Source organism: Lacerta agilis, chromosome 4, assembly GCF_009819535.1.
Source record: "Lacerta agilis isolate rLacAgi1 chromosome 4, rLacAgi1.pri, whole genome shotgun sequence".
NCBI lineage: Eukaryota > Metazoa > Chordata > Lepidosauria > Squamata > Lacertidae > Lacerta > Lacerta agilis.
In genome coordinates, this window is record NC_046315.1 from 26,427,214 (window position 1) to 26,448,697 (window position 21,484).

Genomic DNA, 21,484 nt, shown 5'->3' on the forward strand with positions numbered 1-21,484 from the left:
TATGAAACCCATAAATATTCTGTGTTCTGTGTTCTCCACTCTGGGAGGCAGAGAGATTACCTGTTTTGAATGGGTTGATCTTCTCTAGAAGGAACAGTTTCATAGCTGGGCGTGCTCATAGAGCCAGGATTATCACTGGAGGCTTAGGCAGCCGTGGTGGTCAGGAGTGCTGCATGCTTTGGCAACCTCTATATTACACTGTTGAAATCTGCTCCAAATGGAAAACTCTGCTCTATGTGTTTCTGTTAACGTGCATTTTCCCATAAATTTTGAACCCTAAAGCTGTTGGCTTGGGAACCTCTAGCTCTGCAGATTGACTCCTAAACATTTCCACAGGCTTTACATAAATTTATTATACAGCATTTCATAGAGGTTGGGGTATATGTCCACTTGCAAAATTGGGGTCTCTGGGCTGTATCCAATGCTAGTCTTACTCAGAGTAGGATCATGGATATTAATGAACATGACTAACTTGAATTTCAGTGGGTTTACCCTTTCAACTATAGGCATGTATACCCTACCTATGAGATTGTCAGTTTTTGTATTTATGAATGCATATGTGTGAGCCATCCTGAAGGACTAGCAAGTTGCAGAATAATTAATTGTACTTAGTAATTATTTTTTACTTATGATGCAAAGCAAGTTGGAGTTTCCATAGCTTGAGTTGGGTCTGATTTCAAACTAAGAATTGTTTGATCATTATATTCTTTAATTAAAGATCTGTTAAACAAAATTATATGACTTTATTCAAGCACAGGTTACTGATTCAGAAGACTTAATAGTTTCCAAAAATTGTTATAAATCAGACACTTAATGTTTCATCAACAATAAAAATAAAATTCTAAGATTTATAACAGATGAATTTATTACACTTGATAGAGAAGAACAATTTTTTTATTGTGTTTGAGCTGCTATAGAAACTGCTGGTGCTTATAATTTACTGTCTGCTAATAGATATTTGAATTACTACAGTTATCTAAGCTCAATGTTTACAGATAATTTTTTTGTCTCCTCTCCCTCACTGTTTATAATAGCTTTATTAGAGTGACACATATAAGGAAACGGTTCCTTTTTCTGATATGACAGATTTAATGCTTAGTAAAACTGAATTATTTTGTTTGGTGTGGTAGGTTTTATGAGTGTCTTGGACTATTTTTTCTGTAATTCTGGAAAATACTGGATGTGAATGACAGTTTGCTGCCATTTAATAGCATAAAAAAATCTGCCATCTGACACAGCTCAGTTTCCTGAATACATCAGAATACTAAGTGTTTATGGAAGACAATCTTACTTAGCTATGAGTGATCACCAAAGAAGAAGACTAACACAACAAAGCTAAAACTGTCGTCATGTTCTGGCTGCTTCTCCACTTGCCTTTTCAGAATGCCAGCAGAAAAAGGAAACACAGATAGCCTTAGCAAGGTAGACCAATTTGCATAGGTCACAAGATGTTTAGTAAGCATTAAGAGTGATTTAGGTAGTGTGCCTGAATCTTGTTGAAAACTGCTTAGTAAGTAAATAAACATTTTCTCTTTTTCTGTGTGTTTGTTTTCAGCTGGTTGGTGGAGAATTCGATCTAGAGATGAACTTTATAATCCAAGATGCAGAAAGTATAACATGCATGTCAGAACTTTTAGAACACTGTGATGTAACATGTCAAGCAGAAATTTGGAGTATGTTCACCGCCATCCTCCGTAAAAGTGTCCGCAATTTACAGACCAGCACAGAAGTTGGTTTAATTGAGCAAGTGCTACTGAAGATGAGTACTGTGGATGATATGATCGCAGGTATAAACCACCAAATTGATGAGTAGAATCTAAATATTTCTGAACACTGCGGATGTAGTGCTTAATCTCAGCTATAGTATATCATCTGAATTCGTGGGGGAGGTATAGTAATCTTGTAACTAACAAAGGCACACATTACCCTAGTTGGTCAGTGAGTAAACTACCAGGAAAGTGACATCCTACTCAACTCAATTGTAGCTTTTTGTGCCTTTTACTAGGAAATTAGTGAAGAATTCATATTTCTTAATTGAAGTAATACAGATTTGAACGGGGGGTGGGTGATGGGATATTGAATTGGAACTTGTATCTGTCACTAATTAATATAACAAAATTCTAATAAAAACATTCTTTCTCTATCTGCACTTCCTCTAGTTAATGGAGGCAATGAAAAAGTGACCTGGTTTACAAATCACATTAAACCACAGTTTAAAACTCACTGTAATGCTGGGGTACACTGCTCTAAAGTTCCTATGCCTATTCCCCCACCCCCAACCTGTGTTGTTACCACACTGGGGACACAATAAGATGGAGTCTGACTTGTCATGTCATCTGAACCTGGGATAATTCTTTGTGTCTGCAAACAAACCATGAGCAGTCACCAAGGTTTGTTCCTGCAATGTGCAGTTGAATGACCAGTACGGTGGTACCTCGGTTTAAGAACAGCTCTGTTTATGAACTATTCGGTATATGAACTCAGCAAACTGAAAGTAGTGGTCCGGTTAGTGAACTTCACCTCGGTCTACGAATGGAAGCCGAACAGTGGAAGGGCACCAGTGGCAGGAGGCCTCATTAGGGAAAGCGCACCTCGGATAAAGAACAGCTTTGGTTTAAGAATGGACTTCTGGAATGGATTAAGTTCGTAAACTGAGGTACCACTGTAGTGTCTTTTGTGGCTAATAAAAAATAGCAACTGCATGTTGAATTTTCCCTTTCCCACACAATTGTGTGAAGTAGACTAAATTGCGGTATGACTTCCCATGTTCCCTACAAACCCTGGGTCATGTGGCCAGCATGACTAAACCGCTTCTGGCGCTGAACACTGAACCGCTGAACACTGTGACGGAAAACAGAGTGCACGGAAACACCGTTTACTTTCCTGAGGCAGCGGTACCAATTTATGTACTTGCACTGGCGTGCTTTTGAACTGCTAGGTTGGCAGCTTGATATATCTTCTGTTTCTTAGGGGGTAATAGGAATAAAGTTTTATAAACAAATAGCTTTTTGACCTTAGGTGCCCCCAAATGGTGAACAACATATTAAAATAGAAACCAGATAAGAGAACATTCTAACAAATGTGTTTTTTTTGTTACTTTTAGTCATTTAAAAGCAGGATCATTTTATTAATAGCATGTAATAGTAGTATGAGTTTTATAGCCGGAGGCAGTATTAAGAGTTGGGGAAGCTAGCATTCAGAAATTTTAATTTTAAAATCCAGCTTGAACAACATTTGAACAAATTCTAGTATACTTTTATTTTTCTTTGAAGATCTTCTCGTAGACATGTTGGGGGTACTTGCCAGCTACAGCATCACTGTCAAGGAGTTGAAACTTTTGTTCAGCATGCTTCGTGGTGAAAATGGAATATGGGTAAGCTGTATCTGGTGCAATGATGTGTATGATTTATTTTATTTGTCCATAGATTTGTGTGAAATTAAAGTTTGTCTCTGTTTTAAATATTGTTTTTGCTAACTGCTCGCAGAATTATTTTCTAGTATCGTTAGGAAACTTGCAAATAGCTAATGCATTGCAAAGATAATCATTACCAGACGGCTGTATTTTACAGTTCCACAATTATGTTGTTTTTGACAGCCTAGACATGCAGTCAAGCTCTTGTCAGTCCTTAATCAGATGCCACAGAGACATGGTCCTGACACTTTTTTCAACTTCCCAGGCTGCAGTGCTGCAGTAAGTTTTAAACAATATCTTTCCTAAATGAAAAGTTAAAAATTCATAATAAATTAAAAAATGAAATCCTTATCTATTGGGCAAATGTATTTTGCAGTCTTTGAGGAAATATATTTGGTAAATATTATACATATAATAGTACTATTTTTCTGTACTGTAGCATTTGGGATAAAGATTCCTTTTAATATACTTTACCCAGTAAAATAGTTTGCGTTAGGAACTACTGTGGGCTCCACTCCTCTATTATGCTGTGTCATTGTTTGGTATGTTCTTAGCATATTAAAAAAAAGAGAGGCGAAAAAGAGTAAGCCCTGACTAAAATTGTTGACCAATTGGTTTTAAAGTCCTGTTGTTGCCTCTAACCCATTATTCTAGTATTAAGGTATGTGATGGTGGGATATGCAGATTTGCTCGTAGTGAGATTAGAAATAGTTTTATTGCCTAAAAATGTAATTTAGCATTCTAGCACAATACATGTTGTTGTTGTTTTACTTTTTTATAGGCAATTGCATTGCCTCCTATTGCCAAGTGGCCTTATCAAAATGGGTTTACGCTTAACACTTGGTTTCGCATGGATCCATTGAACAATATTAATGTAGATAAGGATAAACCGTATCTCTATTGGTAAGTAAAATCAATGTATTCTGATCTTATTTTTGAAATGAAAATTTTAATGAGTTCATTTTTAATATTTATTGAAGTGATTTGTTGCTTAGATCAGCAATAGCCAATAGGTGGAATGGAGGCTGGACCTTGGTTGCACATAATTTTATATGATTTTCATTGAACTTGCAGCATTTTCATTAAGCTAAAATAAAATGTTGTCCCGTGCTGCATTCATAATTAAAATAATTTTGTTATCAAAAGTTGAGAAATGTAGATATTTCGATACTTCATTCCTGTTCCAGACCTGTGATACCCTTCATGCTTTTCACCTCTGCAGGAATCAAATTCTGTATCAAAATACATTTATGGCTTCTGGATTTCTGTCTTGAATTAGCATTCAGTTCATTAGCATCTATTTGTATGATGCAGTACAGGTTTTAAGAGTGTCATGTATTTGAAAGAAAAACCTGAATGATTAATGAGACTTAAATTTTGCCCATCTGAATTTCCACCTGAATTTTTTAAAGGTCCATTTTGCAAGATTTTATAAAATAACAATCTTAGATGGATGACTTGTATCAGGAGATAGACAGGGGGAATTGCTACAGTGACCTTGCTACTCTTACCATTGACCATAGTATTCTTCATAACATGACTGAGTGTGATTGGTATTGGAGGTGCTGTACTATAGTGCTTCCTTTCCTATCTGCATACTGAAGTCCACACAGTAACATTGGAGAAGCATTCTTTGAGCTCCTGGCACTTATTCTGTGGGGTTGCTCAGGGCACCATTATGTCCCACGAGTTATTTAACATCTATATGAAGCCATTTGGAGTGATCATTAGGAGTTTTGCAGCATGGTGCCATAGGTATACTGATGAAACACAGTTATATTTCTCCATAACATTCGAATCAGGAGTGGCTGTGAAATTCTTGGACTGGTGCCTTAATGCAGTGGTGGATCAGATGAAGCCCAATATCCTGAGTTTGAACCCTTGGAGGATGGTGGCTCTGTTACAGTGTATGTGTCTGAACCCACTCATGTGTCCAGCATTTATGTGAATTCATACTCACATTACCAATAAGTTTTGGATGTTTTGCTAGAGTTATGAAGTGCCTGTGTTATGAATATGTGTTTACCTGATGCCCACAATAAGTTTTCACACAAAAGCAATTTTAAAAATTGGTTTATTACATGAAATGTAAGTTATAGAATATATAAATGCTGCTTCAGATAGCAAAATTACTACGGTATTTAAGCAGGCAGCAAATCCTACAGTACTTACACACCTTGATCTAAAGAGTGAAAGAATCCCTAACCATTCTCAAAATCCTACAGATAGTGAGTGTGACAGTTTTGTGACAGAATTCACACTAATAGCGAGGCAAGAAAGGGAAGGGAAGCATAGTGTCCTGAAGTGGAGCATAGTGTCAAGCTAGTCCTTGAGAGCACTATTGATGCTGAGGGGATTTACCAATTTTAAATTCAGTTCAATCCAGAAATCTGGATTAGTTAGTACTTGGCATTTTCCCTACATGGGTGTAATGGGGTGCTGGGAGAGGGGCATAAACCCATGCACACATTTTCAAAAATTACTCTAGCTTTCCAATATAAAAGACACATAATTTTCATGTGGCTTTATACATGGAAAATGTTGTATATGAATAAATCCTTGGGATAAGGTTGGTGCATTTTGCTTCATTTTTGGTGCTGCTTATTTTGACATGCAGGAATTCTTCACAAGTTGACAATTGATTTAATTAGAGATTTTGCTGCATATCCTGGAGTGAGATTGTTCAAATGTCTGGAAATAAATCAAAGCAGAATGTCAAGTTTTCTGCAGCATATTTCGAGGTGAACAGAGGACATGTTTCTGCTCCCATTCAAATGAGCAAAATCTAACATGAAGGAATATTCCTCCAAACCTCAATCCGTATGTGATCAGAGGTGGCAGAACTTGATATTTAAATGGTTAGTTGGAGCTGCAACTGATATAAACCTAGTGGTTTTTTTAAAATATTGCACTCTTTTATCATTAATTGCTTAATGTGATGACTATGACCCAGCCACCTTTAGTTCCTGGCCACCTGGGGAAGAGGACCTGGCCACAACACTTTACCTTTCTCTTGTACCTTCCCCTTCCCTCTTTGAAGTATTTGCTGCTACCAGATTATTTACAGGTAATCCCTTATCAAAAAGCCTCCAAGGGGCCTCTGATGCCTCCTTAGGTAGCAAATTAAAGCTCCAAATGCTAGAGGGTTTAGCACCCGAGACTATAAGATTTACCCTGCAGGATCAGGCCAATGGCCCAGCTAGTTCAGCATCCTATTCTCACACTGGGAATCTCTCAAGCAGGATCTAAGCACATGAGCACTCCCATAAGCAAATGGTGTTTGGAAGCATTACTGTCTCCAGCTGTGGAGGTTAAAACAATGAGTTTACAAAGATGAAGAAATAAGGAGTTTTAAAAGAGAGGAATCAGTTATAGAAAACTGGTATTTTGGGGTTTGGAGAAAAATTGTCAAAACAAGGTAGATTAAAACACATTCACTTTCCTTGGATTAAATATCGTATAGGGTGGTATATAAATTAATAATAATAATAATAATAATAATAATAATAATAATAGTCCCTAAACAACCCTTCTTCCTTATCATGCTCACTCCTGCATTTATCTACTTGCCTTCTGTCTGTCTTTTTTTTTTTAGACCTCCCTGCAAGGAAGTTTAGAGCTTTTAAGTTTCCTGCCCCCAGAGAGAGAGCTTTATGAGCATTAGGGCATACATTGGAACTCCAAGTTAACTCCAAACACCCTAAATAAGCATGTAAAAATATGGATTCCCAATTTATACAGGTGTCCCACCACTTACGTGGGGATGCATTCTGGGCCCCCGCACGCATGAGTGAAATCACATAAATTGGAGAGCATGCCACTTTAATAGTGAGGGTGCGCGAGGGGGGGGGAGACTTCCATCACTTGGGCTGCTGCCCCTCCAGTTATGGCTGCTGCCCCTAGCCTTCCCTTCAACCGCTTCCAGGTAGTGGCCCTGAGTGACTTCTGAACAGCAGTACTTCACTTTCTTTGCTTTCTTTCTCCCCTTCCCATATTCTTGTTGCCCTTGGCCTCCCCTATCGGCTCAGCTACTCACACTTTCCCCCACCCCACCCCTTTTCTCCTCCACGCTCTGTCCCTGACTGGTTTGGCTCTGGCCTGATTTGGCTCTGGCCTGGGCTGGCATGGCTAGTTGGGCAGTCAGTCACTCATTCTCTATGGTGCCCCTGAGGGGTGCTTCAGGACCCAGGGGCACAGTGGGCAGGCGGTGATCCCATGTACTCTGGCCCCCTCCCCCTGCCTGCCTCTCTCTTTTGTCTGAAGTTGAGTGGCCTGGCAGTGGTGGCGGCGGCTCAGGCAGGCTTGTGCAACTTGCACAGCGCATGGGCGAGCGCACATGGGTGGCGGCAGCTCTGACTGCCTGCTTTCACCTATTGTTTGGTGCCACAGCTAGGTGTGCACTGACACGTGCCCCAAAGTGCCAGGAGTGGGGATCTGAGCCACAGGTAGGAGTAGCCAATCTATTTATTTCCCAGTGCTGCACGTATACGTGGTTGTGTATGGGTCAAACACAAGTAAGTGAGGGGATGCCTGTATACAAGCAGTAAAGTGCAATTCTTTCGCAATTAACAGTTTAAGCTTATGAAGACCGTGAAGTTTTGAAGATGTTTGGAAATCGTCAGAGGATCTGTCAATTCCCCTGAACAGATTTTGGTGGTGCATAGGGTGCTGCTGGTGGGAAATAAGAACCATTCCATCAAGGCAGATACATGCTGTCAGATATTAGGCTACCCTGTGGTCACAGAATCATAGAATTATAGAATTGGAAGGGACCCCAAAGGTCATCCAGTTTAACCCCATGTAATCCAGGAATCTCAACTAAAGCACCCATGGTAACTGTTTAGTAACGCTCTCTTGTATATATTTCTTTATTATACTGCGCTAAATGTTTAACGTAAATGACAAGAGCAACAAAAAAGCACCACATAGAAGCAAGAGGATTATCTTTTAGTGATTATAAACAAGAAAAGCAGGCAGATGAGCTCTTGCTTTTCTACTTCTGGTGCCTTTGATTATGGAAAGGTAGAAATAAATAGCCAATGTTAAATCTGATGATCTGAGTTAACACCATTCAATAGAACAGCTGTTTAGAATTTTAACTGAATAGTAATGATAACAGACACAACAAAGTGAGATTGAAAAGGCTTTAAACAAATTTGTCCACACAGACTTGAAAAAAATAATTTGTAACAAAGCAAATGTAATGGATTCAGAACACACAGAGTAACAAATCTATCCTCTTTTGTAAAGGACCTGACTGCTTCTTGTTTTACCAAAATACCAAATTGTTATAACAGGGTCATGCAGGTTCAAATCCCTCCTCTACCATGGACTGGTGAGATAGTAGCAGAAAAGTCCTTAAAACTTAGCTTCACTTCCTGATCTGTAAAAGGGGATGTCAGTGATGTATGTCAGAGCTAGTGCAAAGACAAGCATAGCAAAGTGTTTAAAAATGTTTATTAAGTTAGAAGATGCCTGAAGCATTTGAAAAGATGTCATACTGCATTGTGCAGATAGTGGCAGAAGGCCAGTCAACTATTTTCCATTATTCTAGATTCCAGGATTTGGTCATTGTAAATAACTAAAGCAACAATCGACCATTTGAAATACTTTTCTGTGTTTCTCTGGAGTGGAGTGAGTACTTATTATAATGTATGAATGGTCAGTTATAACGCTTAACCTTTTATCTAAATTAAGCATGTCATGTGGTTTTGCTAGATCAAGGTAATTTTCTCATTTTTATTTTTTTTAAAACATGCTCTTATTTCAGTTTTCGCACTAGCAAAGGCGTTGGGTATTCTGCTCATTTTGTTGGCAACTGCTTAATAGTCACATCATTGAAGTCAAAAGGCAAAGGTTTTCAACACTGTGTGAAGTATGATTTTCAGCCACGAAAGGTAAGCACAAAACACTTATATAATGAATGGCAAGAAGTAATCAGATACCCCTGCAATCAGTTTAATTTCATATAATTGTGGTTAAATTCATAAAGGTAATCTCAAGAACAGCTAATTTGTTCTAATTATTAATTTTATTTTGAATTAATCTGGAAATGGAGCACTTCAACAAATCAGTTTCATAATGTATCTAACAGGTTAATTGTAAAAACAGACATTCCACATAAAATTTCTATGCATTTATTTTGGTCCTTTTTATAAGAGTTTCCTCTGCTTTCAATATAAAAAGAAAATGGATTGTAACAGACTATTTTTAATAAAATAAAAAAGCAAAGTCTCTAAATCCCATCTCATTTGGTTTAAGAGAGCTTACTACAATAACAAGTGTAGTGTGAATTGATAGTCAGGTTACCTGGTTAACATTGTTTGCAAGCATAAGGACTTGTTATAACGTCCTTCAACAAATGCTGCTGCTGCTTTAATTTCTGGAAGGCCTTCATTTCAAGGTGTTTTTCACCTTGGCCTTCAGCACAGCTGGGAAGACATTTAACCTTAATTCTAGCTGTTCTACAAATAGGAAAATATAGATACTAGTATTCCTTTCTTCCTTCCTTCCAACTTGAATGCATACTAGTGGTCATGGTGTCTGTTGTATGCCTATATTTGCTGTTCAGTGACATTTCCAGTCTGCAAAAGAATGCAGGTAAAAAGTATTTAAAGGTGACATGTAACAGGATTACCGGAGTTCCATCACTATTAGGATTATATTCTAATCTACTTTAAAATGCCAAAAATAAATAGAATATAAAGCATATCATGAGGTTTAAATGAAATGCAGTATTTATTTTCCCCCAATAAAAAGATCTAAATTCCAAATAAATTAGCTTCCCTTTACAAACCCAGTAATTCAGCCACCATTCAGTGTACTGCCTCTTATAGAACTGCCTCTTATGGAAGAAAATAGTATGGCAATGCTTAACTTAAAACAGCAACTTATTGATTACAAAACATGTTCTTAAATAAACTAAGAGCTAAATAGTTTTTGTGAACATGGAATGTGCATCACCAGGCCCCACAATATTTGACTGACCTTTATAGCCATATCGTAAATTATGAGTTGTTGGGGTCCAGACCCTTTTTTTTTTACTGTTTTGAATTACAATAAATAAGATGTGCATGCAAAGTATGTGCTTATAAGGCTCCAAGCACAACCAGTATTTATATATATATTGCTATGAGTCCTACAGATTTAAGTAGGTTGGGGATGCCTTACTCCCAAGTATTGGGAAATTGGAAAAGAAAATCACCGGTGGTTAGGAGCATATAATGCAAAGCTTATAATGTAAAAATACATACACTTGAGGAAAGTTTTTCATATATAAGTAATTGAGGTTAATTGTTACAGTAGCTAGGGTTCAAGTTTCTCTTTAAACAGATCCATTTAGGTGATTTAGTAGTAGTAGTCATAAATTAGCAGTCTAGTGGTTCATATCAAAAACAATTTTTGGAACTGCTCAACTTCAAGTTCTGTTTGCCTTTTCTCATGGAGAACCACTAGCTAGATGTGTAATCTAGAACCTGAAGTTTGTGAATTCTCAGTTTAGATTGTGCTTGTTGGTCCTTTGTGTTTATATATTTCTTAATTTTTAATTTCTATGATAACTATAACTTTAGCTAAATATTTCATTGTAACTGGAAACTTGTTTATTACAGAACAATTGCAATGCTCTTTTTTAAAGAAAACACTAATCTAATGTATTAGAATTAAAAGTGTGATATTTCAAAAATTGCAACATTGTTGATTCATGTTAATGGTGTGTTTTCCATTTCTTTTTAGTGGTACATGATTAGCATTGTACACATCTACAATCGCTGGAGAAACAGTGAAATTCGCTGTTATGTTAATGGTCAGCTTGTATCCTATGGTGACATGGCTTGGCATGTGAACACAAATGATGTATGTTTCTTCCCTTTATACTCTACGCATATATGCACAATACAATTCATAAATATATTCCTTTCCAGAAACTGCTATGAGAGGAATAAGGGAAAATGATTTTTCCTCAGTCCAGGGTTCTCTCATTCTTCAAACAACTAACTTCAATTGAGAAAAGCCTTTTGGAGGCTCAGGTTTCAATAGACTAGCAACACTGGAGAGAGGGAATTAAATGCTTTGTCTGGCACTATTTTTGCAGCCTAATTGCTGTTTGCTACCCTTGTGTAAATGTACAAGGATCTGTATCTTTTTTTCAACAGTGCAAAGGAAAATATTTGCTTGTTCCCTTGGTGGAAAATGTTGCAGGGCCAGAAGGATTAAATACCCCTTTCCCACAATTATGGGTAGGGGCTGCAGCTGCAGCTGCTGCTGCTGAGATTTAGATGCCCCTCTGTAGAGGTGAAAGACCTGTTAGAATAGACTGCTATCAGAGGCTGATGGATCCAATTGGTTTGCAGATAACTCTGGAGACTTTTCCAGCTAGCAAGTCTGGATACTTTGTCAAAACCCTAATCAATCTGTGAAACATGAAAATGACTTGGGAAGTTGGCACAAATGCCCTCTGAACACCTTCTCTGACTGTGCTTTGTCCAAGCCTTAATGTGGCATATACCGGAGATGCAATGAAACAAGTTGAAAGATAGCTGAAATGCAAATGGAGGAAGACTCCAGACAAATACAATTGAACACAAATGTGTGTGCACATTGCTGAACTTACTTTGTGGCAGTGAATGCATCGAAGAACAATTACTCTCTGCCCCCATTGGAAACTTAGTATCTTGTCCAGCAAAGCTTATGAGTCCTTTTATTTTCTTGCCCTAAGAAGGTGGTGAAACCCTCAGTAGCCTACTATAATTTATTTGCAAGACATTTTGAGGATAATCTTGCTCATTATCCACAGGATCTTAGACTCTGCTATTGTAACAGGTGATGCTGGTTTTCAGAGCACTGTCAGGTCAGGTATTAATGGACAGGTTCCAGTTGATAAAACTAGAAGACATGGACAAGGTGCCTGAATAGGTGTTGGTGAGCACTTGCATTATTGACCTTTGCCGCTCATGGCTGATAATGTCTAGCTGGGATGGGACTGTTGGCTGAGCCCTGAAGGTAATTAATACTTTTCTGAGAGAGGTGCAGTGGTCCCAGACTGTTTGAAAGAAGTATCAGTGAGGCTACTCCTTAAGAAACTCTTCTTGAACTCAGAATACTTGAACAGCTGTTGGCTGGTTGTAATTGTCCCCTTCCTGTGCAAAGTACTTGAATGGGTGGGCAGTGACCAACTCCAGGCACTCTGGGATGAGACTAATTGTCTAGCTCAGGGGTTTTCAACCTGGTCCCTACCGCCCACTAGTGGGCGTTTCAGGATTCTAGGTGGGCGGTAGGGGGTTCTACGGCACAAGCTGAATCCTCCTTCCATCGAGCACTGATGGGTGGTAAGGAAATTTTACCAATTAGAAAGATGCATTAGCGGGCAGTAGGTATAAAAAGGTTGACTACCCCTGGTCTAGATCCATTTCAGCGAGGGGTCACACCCAGTATTGACACGCGATACCACTTTGGTTTCCATGTATGATGACTGATGTCTGGAGAGGCATAGTGGGATTGTGTCATCCTTGATCTCTTGGTAACTTTTTATACCATTGACCATGATATTCTAAGCAGAGGATTCAAATTGGATGCACTGTTTGCAGTGCTTTTGTTCCTACTTGTATGGTCATCTCCATAAAGTGGTGCTTGGGAAATGAAGTTTTGCCCCATAGAGCCTCTAATGTGGGGCTCTTTGGTCTTATCCCCCATGCTCATGAAAACGCTGAGTGAGGTTATCTGGAGTCTGGGATATGTTATCAATATGCTGTGAGGATGGATTCATTGTTTGTTGAAAAAATAATACAATGCATTTATGTGGGGAAATTAAAAGATTTTACAATGCTGATTCTTAAAACATTGTATCATTTTGGCTTTGCCTATCTTAAACTGCATTTTATTGTTCATTTTTCTAAATATTTACATTTTTAATACAGAGCTATGATAAATGTTTTCTGGGATCATCTGAAACTGCTGATGCAAATAGAGTGTTTTGTGGTCAACTTGGAGCAGTCTATGTATTCACCGAAGCTCTCAACCCAGCACAAATATTTGCAATACATCAGTTAGGACCAGGATATAAGGTAGTAGTCATAATTTCAATTTAGAAAACAACTGCTAAAGTAAATGTACAATGCAATTGTATAGCTGCCTTAATGTTGTTCGAAATCCTTTTAATTCTCTTAAATTATCACTATGGCTTTATGTAAGTGTGTGTGTGTGTGTGTGTACATTGATATCCAACCATTGCACCAAGCTAAATCAAATAGATATAAAGCAGAGCAGCAGAATATTGATAAATGATATTGGGAAGTTAAGTGAAATTATATATACATCTGTATTGGTTTATTATGGTTCTAATCCTGCCTCTCCATTCGCCTGCTCAGGGTGGGTAAAAAAACCATGAATGAACAAAACAATTATAAGCACATCAATACACACTTAACACAAGAATCATCAAATGGACATTGGCACTAATAATGTAGTAATTGGATATTCTGAAATGGGTAAGATTACCAATGGCTTTAGGTAACATTGTATCAGGCTTTGAAATGTATCTTGAATACTTTTGCCAAATGTTTTGTCTTTGGCTGACAAACGATTGCAAAAAATAATAACTACAGCATGTGATACTAACAAAAGTTGGTAGTTGACTGCACGAGAGAAATATTTTGTATATTGCACTGTCAATTGACCAGAAAATGAAGTTCTGAATAAGCATACGTCTTACTGTAATAACTTTTGATCTTCAAAGTCTCAAATCCATTGAATAGTTCAACTTGTTTTACACACCCAGATGAGGTTTGGATTTGTTCTTTTCTAGCAATCTTCCTTGCTGCCTGGCAAACTGTTATGGAACCTGAAAGGGGTTTCAAAAATAGTTTGTCAAATGGCATGGAGTGTTAGCTATTCAAAGATTAAAAAGTAATAAATCAAACTGGGCACCTGCAAGGCATTGGTCATCTTAAAATAATCTCTAGATCCCGGCCAAATACATATATATTTAAAGTATAGCGCCTCCAGCTCTTTCAGAACTTTGCACAGTTTTTAGCAAATAGACCTTGCTGTGTGTGCCGTTTTGCTTAAAAAGAAAATCAAAAGATACTGGCAGAATCTTCAATTTAGGATGGTATTAAATTCCCCAAGTATAAAAAATCAAATTCATGTATTTTAATTTAACTTTCTAATACTTTATGTGCATGGTTGTTGTTTTTCTTTTAAGTATGTGCTATATTTCTTGGTCTAAGCAATTCCAGTTATGCTGTGGAGGCCTGTGAAATATATAATTGACACTATAGCCTGAAGACCAGGGGTGGGAAACCTGATTCCTCTGGAAGTTGTTGACCTCCAGTTCCTATCAGCCCCAGCCAGCATGGCTAATGGTGAGGTTTTATGGAAGTTGTGCTCCAGCAACTTCTGTGGGCCACAGTTCCCTATCCCTGATTATATACATTTAGTCCAGAAGGAGAAAAGGAAATTCCAGAGAACCTCTGCATACATATTCCTTGGAGTATTATGCATCCACAAACATTTTATTACAGTACTTGTGCAATTCTTCTAAATTAGAATGGGGTTAATAACAATTACACTTAAAACAACAACAATGAGCAAACTGCAAAGTTAAATTGTGCATTTAAATGGGTTCTTTCAGTACTGGGATTAAATATTGTTTAAGGAGGAAACAAGTTCCAGAAGCAATTAATTCAGTGGCTGGTAATGTGATTCTGAGAGCCAGAAGCTGTGCCTGTTTAGCTTTCCTTTTAAAAAACAATAACAAGTAAGATATTAACAAAAATTAAAGGCAAAATTCTGAAATCAGCTTCCCATGTTCCTGGGAGTAAGCCAGTGGAACTTACATTGGAGTGAACAAGTTTATAATTGACTTGGGGTGTGTGGGTGGAGGAGAGGAGAGACACAGGTTGAAATCCTTGTGTTGACTGGATGGTTACTTAACACTGCATTGAATAAAAGCCTAGCTTTAAAAAAACACAACCAAATCCACTAGTAAATTTAAAATATTTTGACTGTGCTGCAAAGAGAATAATTTAGTCCTTTATAAAGGAAAATTGAGGGACACAGGTGTGGTCTAAGCCTAGGGCTTGCCGGTCGGAAGGTCGGCGGTTCAAATCCCCATGATGGGGTGAGCTCCCGTTGCTCAGTCCCAGCTCCTGCCAACCTAGCAGTTCGAAAGCACGTCAAAGCGCAAGTAGATAAATAGGTACCACTCCGGTGGGAAGGTAAACGGCGTTTCCGTGTGCTGCTTTGGTTTCTCCAGAAGCGGCTTAGTCATGCTGGCCACATGACCTGGAAAAACTGTCTACTGACAAACGTCGGCCCCCTTGGCCAGTAAAGGAAGATGAGCGCTGTAACCCCAGAGTTGTTCACAACTGGACTTAACTGTTACCTTTAAAAGAAAATTACAAACTTGGTGGATTAGGGAAATGCTGTGGACATAGTGTATCTTGATTTCAGTAAGGCTTTTGACAAAGTCCCTCATGATATTCTCATGAGAAAGCTAGTAAAATGTGGGTTGAACAAGGTAACATTTAACTGGATTTGTAGCTGGTTGATTGACCCAAAGAGTTCTCATTAATGGTTCCTCATCATTCTGGGAAAAAGTGACAAGTGGGGTGCCGCAGGGTTCTGTCCTGGGCCCGTTATTGTTAAACGTCTTTATAAATGGCTTGGATGAAGGAATTGAGGGGACCCTCATCAAATTTGCAGATGACACCAAACTGGAAGGGGTAGCTAATGCTGCAGAAGACAGAATCAGAATTCAAAATGACCTTAACAGATTGGAGAATTGGGCGCAAGCTAACAGAATGAATTTCAATAGGGACAAATGTAAGGTTCTGCACTTAAGCAGGAAGAACCAGACACACAAATATCGAATGGGGAACACCTGGCTTACTAGCAGTACATGTGAAAAGGATCTAGGGGTCTTGCTGGACTACAAGCTTAACATGAGTCAACAGTGTGATGCAGCAGCAAAAAAAGCTAATGCTATTCTAGGCTGCATCAACAGAGGTATAGTGTCCAGAGCAAGGGAAGTAATAGTATCATTATGATCTGCCTTAGTATGACCACACTTGGAATACTATGTCCAATTCTGAGCACCACAATTTAAGAAGCATGTTGTCAAGCTGGAACGTGTGTAGAGGAGGGCAACCAAGATCATCAAGGGTCTGGAAACAGCCTTATGAGGAGCGCTTAAAGGAAATGGTTATGTTTAACCTGGAAAAGAGGAGACTGAGAGGAGATATGATAGTCAAATTCAAATATCTCAAGGGCTGTCACATGGAGGAGGGAGCATGCTTGTTTTCTCCTGCTCTGGAGGGTAGGACTCAAACCAAAGGCTTCAAGTTGCAAGAAAGGAGATTCTGACTGAACTTTTGGAAAAACTTTGACAGGTAGAGCTGTTTAGCAGTGGAACAGATTCTTGCGAGAGGTAGTGGACTCTCCTTCCTTGGAGGTTTTTAAACAGAGGTTGCATGCCCATTTGTTATGGATGCTTTAGCTGAGATTTCTGCATTGCAGGGGGTTGGACTAGATGGTCCTTGGGGTCCCTTCAAACTCTAAGATTCTATGATTCTATGTAATAAATATTTAACTGGAACATGTATGATTTATTCTGATTTAGTGATTGAAACTTGATGATTTAGAATATCATTACTGCTTTTTCTCTCACATTATGTAAGAACTACATTCTGTAATTAAGACAATAATTTTCTACTTTAAAATTATTACTTTCATCCCCAGAGTACTTTCAAATTTAAATCTGAGAGTGATATCCATCTTGCTGAGCACCACAAGCAGGTTCTGTATGATGGAAAACTTGCAAGCAGTATTGCCTTCACTTACAACGCTAAGGCTACTGATGCTCAGTTATGCCTTGAATCCTCACCAAAGGAAAATCCTTCCATTTTTGTACACTCCCCACATGCTCTTATGCTTCAGGTTTGTGCAAATCAATTGTTTCCATGTTTAATTAATACCCCATTAAGTGGTGAAGACTGCCAAGTTTTAATTGAACAGTTTCTGTGAACTGTTTGTACAGTTTGGTTTCTCTTTCTGTTTAACCCTCATAACCTCTGAATAGATTGTCCTAGATTTTGCAGTCATATCCTGAACACAGTATGGTAGAGGCAAGTGGGCCATATTTCAGTGACAGAGCATGATTTAAATAATATTTTAAATAAAAAGTGTCAGCTCTGTATATATGTTTCAGTAAAAAGCTTTTGCTGTTATATTCTAGTGAAGTAACATACAATGTGATACTTCATCGGTGTGAAACCATGTAGTCTTGCATTACCGTATTTACTCAAGTCTAATGCGCCATCAAATCTAATGCAAACCTCAATTTTCAGAACCTTGAAACCCAAAACAGTATTTGCTGGTGAATGTAAATGTGCCATCAAATCTAATGCACACCTTAATTTTCACAACATAATTTGGCCAAAAAAAAGGTGAGCATTGGATTCAAGTAAATACAGTATATAACCATACAAAACCATGTATCTCAAATACTTTAGTGACCATGTGTTAGGTTCTCAAATAGCAAGAATCAGATCACCACCAACCTCCTTTATGTTATTTGAAGTTTGTATGAAGAGGTATGAGGTATATAACTTTTATAAAATAAATAAATAAAATTTTATGTAACAAAAGGCTTTACTGAGTATTCATCCTGATTTGTTTGTGGATAAGTTAGATGCCAATCATACAAATGTTATTTGTGGGGAGGTGGTAATGTGTGCTTTATAGTTGAATCAACATATTATCATATATCTAAATAGTGGTATTAGTGCTATAGCGACATGAAGATTAGTTTCAAATTTAACTGAGTTCTCTTTCCTTTTTTTAATGTAGGATGTGAAAGCAATTGTGACGCATTCGATCCACAGTGCAATTCATTCAATAGGAGGAATCCAAGTTCTTTTCCCTCTCTTTGCTCAGTTAGACAATCGGCAGTTACATGATAGTCAAGTGGAAACAACAGTCTGGTAAGTTTAATTTGTTATCAGCAAAGCCTATAGTCTGAGACTGAGGTAATTTTTGTATTATATCTAATGAATGTGCTGGTGGCTCTCTTCCCACTCTACCATGTTTCTTCCAACTCCGTTCCCCCTTATAATTTATACTGTTATCTTTGAGGAGCAGTTTGTCACCATAAAATCTAAGGAAAGGGTTGGGGTGAGGGGAAGAGCGTGAAGTTTAAAGATTTTTTTTATCAACCTATATGTATATGGGCTATTATTATTATTATTATTTTTTAAAAATCTGCATAAATCATTCTGGTATCTCCAGAATTGTGAATAATTTAATCTTTAGACATTGCCTATTTTGCTCTGTAAATGCCAACATCTCTCACTGAATGGTGGATAGAAGATTTTGTTCTTGCCAGGGCATAGCATGGTTTTTAAGAACTACTGGTGAATGCAAAAATGGAGTACTTGTTTTGTGCATTTGTCATATAAGTTACTAAATATTTTCTCAAGAAATGTGAATAATTTTTTTTATCTCACTAAGTAGCCCCCAGCTGACTTGTTCATTAGTGTTTAATGTAGTAACACCAACATTTGCTAAGTTTGATATTTTACTACAGTATTAACACCAGCAAGTGTATTGCTCAGTACTCCTCTGAATAGTCAAATAGAATTCTAGCTGAGTCTTGGTGTGTATAAAGATTCTCAAAGTCAAACAAATGGGTATTGATAGTAGTAGAATTGCCTCCCTTTGTAGTATTTTGGATTGTAAAAATTGTGTCTCTCATTTTTAAAAGACAAAGGAAGTTTAGCCTTTAGCTGCTAGGGAGGTTTGCTAAATGTTCAATTTCTGTTGTCTAGTTTATGTATAGCTTGAACTTGCAGGAAGTAAATACTCACATGTACTCGGATGATGATAAAGAAGTACAAAAGGATAGAGGAAAATGCAGCTCAAGTCTAATAGTTCACTTGAGCATCTACTACCAATCATGTTTCCCGGAAAATGGAAGAGCGGAGATCTGGTTTAAAGTCTGAAGCCTCCAGCTCTTTCTTCCATTTCATTATAGCTTTGATTTATTGGGAAGAAGAGATTCTGGTTGATTCTGTCTTGCCTCCCATTAGTTGAACATGGATCAGCTTGAAGTAAGGTGGCAGCTAAGCCCAACCACTTCCATACCTGACAGATCATTACAACTGTTCCTTTCATCTCTTCATACCAGTATTTATTGACCTTGGAGAGAGAGAACCAACACTGGAAAATCTCTTGAGTCTCTCCATTCAGTTACCAAGTACCTAATGCTGATACTTTCACAGAATGAGTGTGTTAGCCACCTTCAAAGTTGGTATCTCTCTTCCCTCAAGGCTGAATAGAACAGTGTGAAAAGAGAAGGTGTCTTATTCAGTCTGCTGCTACTGCTTCAGTGAGTTGAGTGAAAACACTGCCAAGGTGTGAAGCAAAAAGCATAGAAACTTGAACCTTTAGGAGAAAAGACTAAATATATGGAGCATTTGAGTCTGCTTTCCTTTCTTCGGGGTGATTTGCTTTAAAAAGTTTGTTTTGCAATAATCAGGCATTTGAAAGTATTCACAAAATGTATGGATCTTTTCGAGATCAACTTTACATTATGATACCTGCACTCAGGGCACCAACACTTTTGACCGTAAAGCTACTGAAGAGAAGATTTTGTACCTGTTTTGGGTGTAAGTCAGCCTAAGTTAAATATCAACTTAATTCTGTCCCATTGACATCAGTGAGATTTACCAGGAGTCTACACATTTGGGCTGGTCATCTAAAACCATGTCCAGTTCTGAGCTGGAGCAGGAAGGAAGAAACATACTTTGCCTCTGCAGTTATTGGGTGCTCAAAGCTCCTGTTGAGAGAGAAGCTGGGACACATCAATCAAATTTATTAGGCAACCAAGTGCAGGTTATAGCCAGAGGTGGGTGGGACCACCCAAGCAGTACAGTACAAAGGCATATATTCACAGAAATAAAAATTCTTAAAAGGAACAGTTGTCACCATATGCTTTCATGTGTTGGGATGATTTTATAGCACCCTGGGGCAAATTATGCTCTCCAGAAGGAATGGGGGTAAATGGATGATTTACCCTGTTTGAGAGATTTCTACACCAAATGTATTCCTTTAATTAGGAGTGCTTTTGAAGTGCTACAATATTTCCCCCCTAACAAAAGTGCTTTTAGGAGATTGTGTGCTATAACCAGAGAACTGAAGAAACATATTATCCTTTGAAATAGTAAAAGGAGTTAGAGATGTGAATTTTTCCTTCCAAAATTAATGAAAATATATTAATAAGAGAAGTGGAAGAGAGAATGGCGCAGAACTGCTAAGGAAACTAATAGAGTATTTATATCATAAATAGTACAATCCTGTGAACATTTATTGAAAAGTTCTACCATGTTCAGTGGGGTATACTCATTAGTAAGTATGAAAACATTATTTCAGACTTTTATATGGACAAGCTCTTTAGCAACTGCAAAAAGAAAATTAGTTCAATGGACCCACCCTGACATGGTGTGCTATCTCTCTTATGATCCTGCATCCCCTATTTTTTTCCAATCTCTTTATGGTCCTCTGAATTCTTGATTGTGCTCACTCTTTCCCGTTTGAGGCATTCCTTGATAACTTTGGCAGATCTGTTAAGACAGTTGAAATCTTCTTCCCTGTAATTTCCATCCATAGGTTCTAGCCCTACCCTCTGGAACAAGAGAGAACAACTCTTTTCCATCTTTTGTGTGACAGCTCTTCAGATATTTGAAGATTTCTGTACCTTTAATATTCTGCTGTCCTGGTGAAACATACCCAACTCCTTAAACCATTGGTTTCTAGACCTCTCACTGTTGGTGTAATTTAGAAAAATGGGCAAAATTGCACTAAGTGCTCTGGCCCTGTCTTGAGGAGCCCATCTCTTACGTCTGGCTTCTGTTTAGAGAAAGCTGTGTTTGGTGGTTAGAAACAATCCAAAGCTCATTTTTATTTTCACAGCCTTTCCTAGCATGATTACTTTACCCAGATTCCAAATCACTGAGGTATTTTTAATTGTGATTTGGATGCTGTTCTCCTGTCAATGCAGCCTTAGTTTGCATTCAT

General features: G+C 37.9%; 1 protein-coding gene across 12 annotated transcripts in view; it reads left to right on the top strand.

Annotated features, from left to right (window-relative positions):
• Window positions 1-21,484, top strand: part of NBEA (neurobeachin) — a 364,492-nt gene that overhangs the window by 23,477 nt on the left and 319,531 nt on the right. For all 12 annotated transcript variants that reach the window (XM_033146505.1, XM_033146506.1, XM_033146495.1 and 9 more), the window contains 9 exons: window positions 1,556-1,787; window positions 3,273-3,373; window positions 3,596-3,691; window positions 4,194-4,315; window positions 9,183-9,309; window positions 11,147-11,266; window positions 13,327-13,473; window positions 17,150-17,347; window positions 18,260-18,393. In XM_033146505.1, coding sequence (XP_033002396.1) covers window positions 1,556-1,787; window positions 3,273-3,373; window positions 3,596-3,691; window positions 4,194-4,315; window positions 9,183-9,309; window positions 11,147-11,266; window positions 13,327-13,473; window positions 17,150-17,347; window positions 18,260-18,393 — 1,277 coding nt within the window. The remainder of the gene's footprint in view (window positions 1-1,555; window positions 1,788-3,272; window positions 3,374-3,595; window positions 3,692-4,193; window positions 4,316-9,182; window positions 9,310-11,146; window positions 11,267-13,326; window positions 13,474-17,149; window positions 17,348-18,259; window positions 18,394-21,484) is intronic.